This window comes from Aotus nancymaae, unplaced genomic scaffold, assembly GCF_030222135.1.
Source record: "Aotus nancymaae isolate 86718 unplaced genomic scaffold, 86718_ANA_hifiasm-v0.15.2.pri h1tg000019l, whole genome shotgun sequence".
NCBI classification, from domain to species: Eukaryota; Metazoa; Chordata; class Mammalia; order Primates; family Aotidae; genus Aotus; species Aotus nancymaae.
In genome coordinates, this window is record NW_026988431.1 from 21,565,001 (window position 1) to 21,578,430 (window position 13,430).

Consider the following 13,430-nt stretch of genomic DNA (forward strand, 5'->3'; position numbering starts at 1 on the left):
GTATGTATAGATTATATGATTGTCTTCTAAAAAACTCCAAAAATACAAAACTTATCAAGCTTTATTAGATACATATTACTTGAGATTTCTATAAAATATTTTAAAGTCATTAGATTTTCTTACACCGTAATGTCTGGAACAAAAATCAATAAAAAATGGATCCCACTCACAGAAGCACAAAAATACATAATACTTAAAAATATACATAAGAAATATGTGCAACCTGTAAAGAAAATTACACAATTTCATTTAGTTATATAGAAGAATATTTTAAATAAATGGAGATTAAATACCATGAAATGGAATTCAAAAAAAAAACTCAATGTTCTCAAAGTATTAATTTCCCTAATTTAATTTCTAAAATTAACTCCAATTAAAATGCCAGTTAGATATTTTGGGACAGGGAGTTTTTTCTAATATTTATCTAAATAAGTAAATGAGCTAAAATGGCCTCTGTTCTACCTGCTTTACCAACAATTTTAAAGTACAGTAATCAAAACTATGCAATATTGTTGTAAAATTAGACTGTCAAGAGAAGAAAAATGAAGCCTAGTAATAGCCATAAGTACACATAATTAAAATGCTATATTTAATTAGTGGAAATAAATGGATTATTTGACACATGGTACTGGAAAACTGAGTAGTGTTTAGAACATTAATTAATTAATTAGTTAGATTAGATCCAAACCTCAAGTCAGTACATCACATTCCTCCCATTACCAAAAATAAATCTCTTTTCTTTTTTTTTTTTGCTGTGAATGTTCATATTACCTTTTAGGCTACCCTAAGATTCGTAGTTCTTGCGTGAGATGTGTCTTCAACACTGAACTCATTTAAATTTAGAAGTCCATGACACTCCAAGAACCAGAAGCATATTACTGTCCATGATCTTAACAACTACACAACTCAGGAAAATCTAGTAGGATAGAAAGGAAGAATTCAAAGATAAGCAAAAAATCTCCCGTGATTGAAGTTATAGGATCCTTTCAGAGAAGCACAGAAGCCAATGAATGGTCAGCAAATAGTCATCTTAAAACAAAGACACCTTGGAGAAAATACTCAAAAAAGACTCACTCTTCTAAAATCTATGTCCAGGGCATGGTCCAAGATGTTTAAGAGCCAAGAGTATTCCTTGAAAGCTAACATATCAAAATGAGACTGGGAAGATGAGACTAGAAAGCAACAGCTCTTTGGAGAGATTCTGGATCTAACAAGAGCTGTAAGCAGTGCCAATCTAAATTTATCTGCAGCTAGAAGATGGAAGCATGCTTGAGTCATTTACTGAGACAGGAAATACAGAAAAAGCAACAGGATGGAGAGTGAAGAACAGTTGAAATGATTAGTTTTCTCTTGTAACCTGGTGAAATCAAAGTTCTTTAAAACTGAAACCATTGCTTATCATTGCCTTTATTGATGCTATCACATAGTAAGAAATTCAAAAGACACTTAGAATTGACTGATGCACTGCAACCTCAAACAAATTTCAAGACATCTGATGAGGGATAGGACCTCTAAAGTCTACATATTAAAATGTTATATGGGGCATAATATAAAACATATTACACAGGTTTCAATAAAATATACACTAGGTACTTTAACAAAGTCCATATAATAAAAGTTACATAGTGATTAACATCATCACTACAGAATGACACTTAGCCTCAGTCACAAAGTATTAGTTGCTTAACAGTCTTTTATCCTTAGGAATATAACACTGTGGTTCTGATTTTTATTTTCATCATTAAAGCTTATTTGTCTAACTTGTTTGTTTTAATTAAAAATATATCAGTGCGAGTGGTTCAAAACGTGTGCTTTTCTATAAGCATATTGAAATTTCACATTTTACATTTCAAATCAGTGACTTAGACTTAGTATTTAATTCTTATACCTGTAGTCAGTGCCCACACTTATTAATCTAGTAATTATTTTCCACAATAAAATTACAAATAGACCAATGATTTAGAGTTTGTGATATGCTCTTCCTTGAAGGGAATAATAAAGACTGTCCTTTAGTAATACTATAAACAGAAGGATTATATATGTGTGTGTGTGTATATATATGTATATTTTTTTTCATTCCTTATGTGTGTGTTTCCTGGGGTGAGGGGAAACAGAAAAAAATGAACAATTGTTTGTATGAGATTTTCAGTAGATGTGAGGACTATGTAGAGTATAGGTTGCAAGTTAATTATTGTATAAAAGGTCAAAGATTTTCAAAAAAGAGCAAGAACAGTTTAGGGGCAAGGTACACTTGGATAATGTTTTATAAATCAGGAAACCAAACCCAAATGGATTAATTTGTGATACTTATAAATGCTTAATAGAACTTATATTAATAATTGTCAGGTATTACGAGATCTTTTTAGAGAAAACCAAAACAGTTTCTCCTCAAGTGTGATCTGAGTACTAAGGAAATTCAGTATTTGGGTAGCCAAAATATCCAAAAGAATAGACTATTCAATAGAAATACAATCCTGACTTTTGGTTTCCTATAACTTTATTGTCTATATTTTAGGTAAATAGTTTTAACCAAACAAGTAATGAGAATGGCCTATAACAGTACAGTATAAATGATGAGATGCCATAAGGAAGTACAGAACGAGCATAACTTCCAAGCACTGAAGGAAGACTGATTTCACAATGTCTTTCTCTTTTAAGCTGAAGGGGTGCCCTCATAATATGGTACAGAATCCCTATTTGTTGTTCACTCACTTATTCCTGCATCCATTCACTCACATACGTGTATTGTGCATCTACTCTCTACACGCTTGCTATGATCAGTATCGTGGAAAACACGAACACAGGAATTTGTGGTGTGGAATATATACATTCCGGTCTCTCTTTCTTATACATGCATACATATACATATATACATATGTATATATCTGTGTGTAACTGTTAACTATGACCCAAAAATAACACGTCATAATTGTATAGCACTTTAGCACTTTTCAATTTGTAAGCTGCTTTCATATACATTTTTATTTAAGCTCACCAGTGATTTTCTAGGTAGGCATTTTTATTTCCATTTTGTGAGAATAATCTCTTCCTGTGTTTGTAGATATACTGTGGGATGATACATGTGATATCCTATATTTTTAAAAGATTAAAATGATTATTCTTCCTATAATTATATTGGTTTTAGTAACTTTTCCTAAGGTGTGTTTTTAAAACTTCAAATTCATAGGATAGAATGTTAATAGAGTATTAATAATATGTACAAAAAAGAAAAGGTTTATGATATAAAATAAACTTATGCAACATTTCTTTTAGCAAAGTTTAATCAATTTCTTCAGGATTTCTCTGAGCTTACACTCTGCTAATATACCTTGTCAGTCTTTAAGAACAGGGAGGCAGTGTGCGGCATTTCTCAAACTTATATGATAATGGAATCTTTGTTGTTTGGAGTGTTTGGTCTGAAGTGTGAACACATTTGGAAACTATCGTGCAAAGATTCTGAGTATATTATAGCTTCATTCCTTTCTAGGTATAAGAATTTTCTCCTCTTAAGCAACTGTAGCAACTTGAAATCATATTAACTCCCTGTCTTCTACCTGAAACCCAGGAATTCCCTTTCAAAGGACTGAGAATATTATGCAATTAAATGCAAATTTTTGTGTTCCTTACTATCTACATACCCAGATAATCTTTAAATACAAGATCAGACTGCAGAGATAATGCAACTTCATAATTAGACATTGCTATATATACTTTATTTCTACAATTTTTATAATATGCAAAGTTTATTACTATACTTAATATAAAAAAATTCTGAGTTTTTAAAATACATCATTTGCTCCTTTTGACAAGAGTAAAATCTTACTTCTAAAACATGGAAATATTTCTGTTGTCTAGAAGCCCTTATGTAAATAGAACAAAGCATTGACAACATTTTCAAAACGGGTGGTATTTGATTTGAGTTTTCTGAAACTATCGGTAATATATATTGTTTGTAATGACATTTTAAGTACTATGTTGTACTACTTCAGTATTGAGGTTAATTGCTTTTAGATAGACCTCCTTTGTCCATTAGAAATAAACTACATTCAAATAAGTTTGCAGATGTAATGGGGATTGAAAAAGTACAGAACAGTGGAAAAGGATAGAAAGGACTGAATTGTTACTGGTTGGTGCTGTTTACAACTGGGAGTATTAACTTCCTCAAAAGTCTCAAGACATTTTAAAAACCTTGCCATCCACGGTGTGCTGTATGGGACCAGTGACACCAGCATCACTTTGGAGTTTGTTTAAAACAGAAGGGTCTTGACTCCACCTCAGACTTCCTGAATCATAATTTATATTAAGGGAGATCCTCAGGTCATTCCAGTGCTGTTTTTAAAAAAAGGTTTAACGTACTGTTTTTTAAAAAATAATAATCAGGAGTCCTTTATTAGTGCCCACTTTAATGGCTGGAAACCTTCATTTTAGATTTTTTCCTCTTTTCTTTATCTCATGCATTCTGAAGAATGAGAATCTACAAGTAAGGGTTATCTCTAAAAGATTTTATAATCCTTTATGTAAACTCTGAAAAAATAGGGTTAGTAAATTCCACTTTCTTCAGGAAAACCAGTGCAGTTATTGAAGTAATCAGATCACAACATCATAAGCCTGGTCATTTTTTTTTCTTCCATAGGCTTGTAAATGCTAAGTAGTTAATAACTAGAGAGCCCTTCAAATCAATCAGCTTTTATGAGTTTTTATCCAACAAGGATCAGGAGACTTAGGATTAAAATTGTCAATGAAAATTTGAAAACGATGTCTGACTTAATCCTTTTTTCCCATTCTAGATCCTTGGCCTTCCTGCCCTGCCCTGCATGATACAGATACACTGTTAGGCATTTGCAATGGATATGCCTACTCCAGCCAAAGGGTAAGAGATAAAAGAGCTTCCTCTCTATTACAAAATATTTTTTGACCTTTGAAGTGGATTATTTATTTTAAAGTTCAGCTTGTCATAGTCTTAGAGATAATTTTGAAAAAGACCATAAGGTAACATTTTATCTATAAAACGGGAGCTACTGACCAAGACATAATCTATTATAGCTGAGGAAACACAGATTGGTAAGTGGGATTCCACCGTTAGACTCACATAAGGAACACAGACTGTGTTACAGTGAGCAAGATGCCTTGAAAATTACCACATCTCCATATTTCAGCTAATTTCATCTGACATCATACTGTTTGTGAATAATGCCCCCTTTTTTTTTGTAATGCAGAGACACAGGACTCCACTTTCCATCATGGAAGGGTAAGATGGAAAGAGTCTCCTTGTCCTGGCAGTCTGTGTCTGAGCATGTGATTTAAGCTTGATCAACTGAATTCTTTTCTCAGGCACTGTGAATCAGAGGTGCAGGAGAGGTTAGGACTCCTGCACAGGCTCTACAGACAGAAACATGTTCAGGCCATCCTTGTTTTCACAAGGATGTCACAACTGAACTTGAAATTGGCAATCTGGGGCTATCTTAGCTCATGTTCTTTTGCCAGTCTTGTTTTATATCCTTCTAATTCTGAGTCTACGTGCCCTGCTAATGAATTCTTTTTTTGCTTTTACTTGCAATCAAGTATCATGATGGATACAGAAATATCACCTCTTCATTAGACTTTAAGAGTATTGTTATTTCAGTTCTACATTGCTCATTGATATAGGTTTGAACAGGTGGCTGGAGTTAAGAGAGGGCTTCAGTTAACAATAAGAGCAGAAGTGGTGGTGGTACGGTGGCAGTTACCACCTGCAAGGACATACTATGTACCAGATACTATGTGAAGTGAGTACTCATGAGAGTCAGTATTACCACACTCATAGATAGGAAAACTGAGATTGTTTAATGAAAAACCACACTTTGAGGTCATTTTGGTCAAAATCACATGCCTAGTAAATCCATGAGGCAGGGTTCAGACCTGAATCTTTTGAGCTGCAAATCAGAACTCATATTAGGATGCTAATGGAGTTCTTTGGAGACTAATTCAATATCATTGATTGAACTTTAGAGGCCATAGTAGCTAAAATAATATATACATATATTAATTGAGATATAAGAAAATATGCAAAGTCTAATTGTACAATTTTAGCTGGGCATTTATTGATGTCATCTTGTAGTAAACAAATAAAGCATCCTCCATTCCCTGCAAAGAGACTGATTATTCTGAAACATTTCCTTGCAGCCTCCCAAAAACTAAATTGTGAAAAGCACTCTCTGATTGAGTTGTGATATGTCTCTTTAATACAGTGTTTAATCTTACCGTTAAGTGCTATATCTAAATTCCATAAAAACTGGATATATCCTAACAAGCTTATAAAGTTGATGTAGGACTTGCCTCCTATATGAACCTGAAAGAAAAAGTCTCCTATGTATGTGCAATTGCAAGCCTATGTAAAAATTTTTCAGAGACTGACTTTCCAATTGAAAGGTGGCACAGATAAATTATTTTGATGATATGCAAAAGTATATAATTTGTTGTCCAGCACCAAACTAAACATGAAGGCTATACTTTTAAAGCTATTTTTAAATAACTTTCATACATAAGATGATAAGTATTCAGTAGTCATAGTTCATGATTCTTTCTTTCATTAGAAGTAATTGTCATAATACAATTCCCTTACTAGGTACAAATCTAAATGCTTTATATATGTTGCCTAATTTAATACTGGCAATCCCACTGAGATTGGCACTATTATTATTGTCATTTTACAGTCATTGAAAATGAAGCAGAGTGAAACATCTCCCCATTTAGTGGCGCTCTATGTTCGAAAGATCTCTGTTCAAGAGAACTTTATCCCTCACTGTATCTTATGATGAAGTCCACACTCTAAAGCTTACCACAGCCTTTAAAGACCTGGTCTCTACCTACCTACCTGTAGCCTCATTCCCTTTCTACCATACCCCCATTCACTTCTGTGCAAGTGAATTGCTTAATATATTAGTAAACCTGCTGTCACAAATGCTGTTTCTTCAGCATCTATACAGATAAGACTTATTCACCTTTTAAAACTCAGATAATCTCTGAAAAGCCTTTGATGATATCCTAGTTAGATTCCTTTTATAAAATACATTATACATCACACTGTAATATACCTATTAAATCTTTGTCTACTTTTCCCACTAGACTTTAAACTCTATGATTTGTTTTGGTATCCACAGTGCCTAACACAGAACCAAGTATGTAATGAGCACTTAAAAATTTCTTTTTTGAATGAACAACCAAAGCTTAAGTAATCCTGTTTGTTCTTCTCTTCTTTGTATTCCTAGCTGGAAAGAGTTGTTAAATCTCATTCTCTATAATTTAATAATAGTCAATGTTATTTGAAGGAATTCTAGACAAATAATTAGGGAATTTAGGTTATTGAATCATGATTTTGATTTAATAATTAAACTACCATGAAGATTGATTCATTCAAAGAAAAAATTTTTTGCCTGCTGGCCATGTAGCAGGAAACTGTACACTACAGTGGAGATAGAGCAGTGGATCTAATAGGCAACAACTCCTTCCATCATGGAGCCTGTAAAACCTAGAACCAAATTTCTCTTCATAAAGTAAATGAGTTAAACTAAGGTCCTCCCAGGTCTAAAATTCCATGAAACAGTAAACCAAACATCAAAATTCCTTAAAATACAATATAGAAATACATTAAAAAGAAATAAATATAATACCAGGCAAAGCATTTCATAACCAGCCTCTGATATGAGACATCTACAAGCATAATTCTTCCTTCCAAAAATAGATACCTAATAAAGAAGTAACACTGTAATGCCTTTTAAAGATTAACACTGATTTATCATGATATAAAATATTGGAACGAACTCTAGCTGTAAGTAGTTGGGCTGTAAAGAACAAAAGAAAAAATATCATTTCATGGCAATTAAAAATAATTAGGAAGAAATGTTATTCTTTGGGAAAATGTATCTATTTTTATACATCTAATGTTAAACACCAACATAAGGAACAACATGCTCTCTTGTCAAATGTTACTTGTATGATAATTTTTTTGATTCATTATAATTGGATCCAAAAAGGTAAAATTTACTATTAGTCCACAAATTAAAGGGTAAAAACTAAATTAGCCTAGACTCTCAGCTACTTCATTATAAAGTTAGGTAGGGAAGGTCACAATTATTTAACTTGTGTTCAAATCTCAGCTGGGGAATGTTTTAAATGAACATTTAAATGATGCAAGTAATTTTAGAAGAGAAAGTCTTTGTAGACAAGCCTATAAGCCCAATATTTACACACTTAATTAGCATACAATCTTGCTAGTCATATCCCAGTAGGTGTTTGGACAGAAATCTAATTCTCTAAAGATAAATTTTCAGTCAGTCTTACCATAAATGAGTAAGATATGTCAATTGTTTGACGTGCCATGATCATAGGATGTACTTTCTAATACGTACTCTGACAGTTTATGTGGACACTGAGCCATAATAATCTAACTATCTATCATCTATCTATCTATCATCTATCTATCGTCTATCTATCTATCTAGATATATTAATATCTACCTAGATATCAAGATAGACATTTGAAAGTCTATTTCTAGTTTCATGAGTAATGATTTTCATGGAAAAACAAATGCAAAATGTGTGCTGCTCAATATATTTATCTAGGTATCTAGAAATATTAATATCTATCGAGATATCTTGATATATTAATGTCTATCGAGATATCTAGATATATTATCTATCTAGATATCTAGATAAATATATTGAGCACACATTTTAGGTTTGGTTTTCCATGAAAATGTTTGCTCATGAAATGAGAAATAGACTTTCAAATTATATGGTGAGATTTTCACATTGTAGACGAGGAAACTGAGGCCCAGACAGGTGAAAGAAATACTGCAAATCTGACAGCTGATTAGCAATGGAACCATGATGACAGGAGCCCAATGCTCTTCTTGCCACTACTTCATGCCACTGCTCTCTCTGTGAGATTGTGCTCTGGCTTACAACATTACATTGTGATTTGACTACTCATTACATTGAACTATAATGCAAGGATCAAGAATACAAAAAAATAAGGTGGTAAATACAGAAGCAATTCAGGTTGTTGGCTTTTTTTAAGCATTGACAAATAAATACTTTTATATGTTGTGGAAAGAAAAACAGCAGCTAGATTAGAAGTCTGCAGCAAGCCTGGCATGTTGGAAATGAAACAAAAAGCTTTCTTCATATAACTAAATTTGAGAGTGTGAATAAGCTAAATTTCCCCATCTGGAGACTCTCAGACTAGACAAGACTTACAAATTAATATGAGTGTGTAGGTCTGGGGCCTGAGGAAAATTAGGTCAGGTCTAAAAAGGAATCAGGTGCTGACCACAAGTCAGAATTTTAATATGGTTTCAAAACAAAGGGCAGAGATCTAATGCTGTAATTTAGTGAACACCATTAGGATGATGACACAGTATGTGATGAGGAAGCCTTCAAGACAAAGTTATAAAGAAGGAACTAATATTGAAAGATGGAAAATGTTTCCATCCACATACAATTCAGACTCTGATCCTCCTTTTACCCAATTCTTCTCTCTTTCTCTCTCCTTCTCTTTCTTATTGGAACTTATTTTTATCTAGGATATTTTTGCTTTCACTAAGTAGTTTTATTTCCCCATTTCCTTTGTTTCCTAGAATTGAGGACCCACAGCAAGACATAAAAAAGTCCTTTGATAAACAAGATAAGAAAATAATTCTGAGATAAAAATTATCTGAACATGTCAGTTGCTTTGTGTAGCTCAGAAACAAAATTGTGATGTGTAGAGGTATTTTTAAGAACCTGGACAGATTATTCCCTTCCACCTGCTTTCCTAAGGTCTCCAGCTCTTCCTCCAGTGCTGCCTTTGAAGGATTTGTATATGTCCTATGCTGAGATATTGGTATTCATGAGGGCCAACATAGGGATGTTTTAAATATATCCAGCCATTAAGTACTGGTATGAAGAGTTTGGGCATTTTTCTCTCTTGGGAGTTTCCTATGCAAAGTTCTGAGCTTCTTTCAAAAGTTCAAGATTGATTTTTGGTGGAGAAGATAAGCGAAGGCTTTTCTAGCCAACTAAGAAGCAGATTCTTTTGATTAAATGTCAGATTAAGAAAAAATATTCTACATTCTACATAAGGTACTGTGACAATTCTCTAAAGGGTATGACTGTGAGAAGAATGCAGATATTTTGGGATAGAGGGTTATAGTTATGAGAATTTTCATTTTCTATAAATTTCCTTTGGTTGACATAAGTTTAAAAATGTGTTCATGTGCATAGTGTTTCAGATTCATTTATGCAGAATTATGTAACACTTGGAAAATCTCCCTTAAACCATGTATTATGGGGACATAAAACTATAAATTATGTTTGTAAATATCCAGTCCTTTCTACAATCACAAATTCTCAGAATGTGCTAAATGTGGAGTCTGTTATTATATTTGCTTTCTCTCTCACTCTCTCTATTTAAAGGGAAGGGTGGTAGGATATCTTTTCTATTAATTCACCACCTCAAATACAAGTGATAATTTTCTTATGATATAAGATATTGTAGTGACAGGCCATAGGCCAGTTGCTTAGTGATTTACTATTAATAGCCTTGCATCAGAACATTTCAAGATAAGATTGAACATTATTTATCTAAACACTTCTACAGCCAAACTATGGTCATTTTGACTATATATATATATATATATATATATAAAATTTATCAATTTAACCCATTAATTTTTGAAAAAAAAGTAAGGTTGCTCCAGAAAACCTTATTGAAATAAAATATTTGTATCATGAATTCAAAAATAGAAATTAATTAGACAAATTGACAGTGAGAAGGAATATATTTATAGATTTATCTTTCACTTTCTCCAAGTTCTTGATAATCTTTTTTTTTTAATTTAATGGAACATGTGACAAATGTAAGCCCTTACCAACTTCCCACTTCAGAAGGCTGTTGTCTTCCCTCTCCATTTTTCCAATGACATACCAGATGCATGCCATCCAGTGTGCAAGGAGTGCAAACATGGACATGAGCAGAGTCAGGACAATAGTGCTGTGTTGGGAATAGCGGTCTAATTTCTGTAGCAGACGCAAAAGTCGCAAGAGCCGCACCGTCTTTAGAAGATGCACAAGAGACACCTGTGGTAGGAGAGAGAGGAGCACAACTTGGTGTATGTGTTAAAATCATGCCACAACAATTTTTAGGAACCGTTCTAAAAATTTTGGAAACAAAGTATAATTATTTCAATATTATTATTTTTATAAATTGTCTTCATTCTTGACATATTATATCAGAAGATGATAGGATTAAAGATGGTGGAATAAAGGATAGAATAGGGAGGATAATTTATTTGAATAAATACCTTTCTTAACTAGGAGTTATCTTTTTTTACTCTCTGTATCATTTAATACAATAGTATACATTCTGATACACAACTGAAACACATTATGGTATCAGAATACCATGATATCTCAAATCCCCTACACATATTTTCCTTCAACCTTATATTCCCTTCCCTGTGTAAGGAAGTTGCTTTATAACAATAATTCAGAAAAATTGAAGTAAATGCCTAGAAAGTAATAATAAAAGTAACAATTTATTTTTTGAAATAGGTAGACCCATAAAACTTGAGTAAGTTCTGCTCACAAGTACCAGTAGCATCTTCTCCCTCCTGTGCTATACTTCTAACATTATCAACAGACAGAGAAAACATTTGCCTGAAGAGTGTGTGCTCTCTCTCTCTCTCTTTCTTTCTCCACTCTCTTGAACATGCTTAGGGAATTAAAATGAAATGGACAAGAATTTCTCAAGAGTCTCTGAGTGCCTTTGCATCCACTATAGCAGTAGACTTGTAGCTGATGGGTTATTTTATTGATTTCAGAGTCCAGTTGAAAAATGTGCATCATTGTTGTGGACCAGGATAGTCAATATCACCATTAATAAGTGGTACCCATAGCACACATTCTTTTCATACCCTCAAAAAACATTCTAAAATAGAAAAAACAATTAAAACATTAAATCATATGGAAATAGAGTTTGACAAACTTCTTGACGTCACATAATTTCTTTGGGAAAATAGAGATGAAGGAGGTGCTTTGTATAGCTTTAACTAACTACACTCTTTCCTTTACAAAACTTAATCAGGCACAAGGTCAGCATTGAGAGTTTGCTTTTGTATTTATCTAGAGTCAGTTGACTTCTAATTCCTTCCTTTGCTAGCCATATTCTCTTATCTCTAAGAAAAACATGCCTAGAACAGTACCTGACACATAGAAAATGCTCAATAAATATTTGTTAAATGAGTGAATGGATAAATTTTCAAGTTAAGATGCAAACACTTCAAGCTCAGCATAGAAATTGATATTCAATAAAATTGTTTTCACTTGTAATCTTGTGAATTATTCTATACTCAAATACAGTATACTCTCAAGGGTACCTGAAGAACTTAACAGCTAGCTGTGCTCTTTTATTTCTTTTTGTCATTCTCTCGTGTCAAGTTTTACTTTCTTCTCCGTTGGAGCCAAATTCTCATCTATCATTTCTCAAGCTGGTAGTTAGCTAGATGGTCAGATGCCAAGGTTTGTAATCTCTATTCTGTGATTTAAAGATATTACTGGGAATGGAGTTTATTTTATAGGTAGGTGAATTTGATGGATAGGTGACAATTTTATAAGTGAAATGAAACCTGGAATGAAAGTCCCAAATGGATGAAGGCATCTGCATAGATACTATTGATGCAGTCTCTCCATTTTCTCTGACCAGAAAGGAGATGTTTGAGTAAAGAATGTGGAGTTGCTTGTACATGAGAGCAATAGTAATTTGCAAAGATTAGGTGAACCTCGGTGTCCAGCTGACCCAGGTAGTTCTATGTCCATTCTGAAGTCAATAAAAACTGGCAGTAAAAAATTATGCTTGCTCCCATCAGAGTCAGTAGATTCTTGCTAAGGTTTGAATGTTGGCTCTTGAAGAATGACAGGAGAAAGAAGCATATTTAACTTATATAGAAATATGTATCTGAAAAAAGGAGAGGATTCTTTTCACTCTTTGGATGCTTTTCTGAATTTGTCACTGATAAGAATTATAAGCTACTCATAGACAGGTGCATTCATCAAAACCCCCTATCAAATGGGAGTTTCCCCTTTTACCAAATGGATATGACCATTTCAGAAAGGAGAAAGAGAGAGAGAGGATGCTAATTAACATGTTGCGAGGCTTTCCTAGGTTTTAGACATTTAGCAAAGCATTGTACAGATATGTTGCATTTTGAGTCTGGTCAAAAACTCTGTAGGAATTATATTGTGCCCATTTTAGGGATATTTTGATACAAACTTCCCCAAGTAAGTCACTCAGGTGGTAAGTGATAGAACTTGGATTCATACTTCTGCCTTTTTACTCTATCGCTCTTCCTATGTCTTATTCATAATTTTATCTCTTATATGTGCCTTTTATAGTGATATACATACTAGGTTTCA

General features: G+C 33.1%; 1 protein-coding gene across 1 annotated transcript in view; it reads right to left on the reverse strand.

Annotated features, from left to right (window-relative positions):
• KCNH8 (potassium voltage-gated channel subfamily H member 8) overlaps nucleotides 1-13,430 on the reverse strand; it is a 341,633-nt gene that overhangs the window by 104,056 nt on the left and 224,147 nt on the right. The window contains exon 7 of the mRNA XM_012466726.2: nucleotides 10,889-11,096. Coding sequence (XP_012322149.1) covers nucleotides 10,889-11,096 — 208 coding nt within the window. The remainder of the gene's footprint in view (nucleotides 1-10,888; nucleotides 11,097-13,430) is intronic.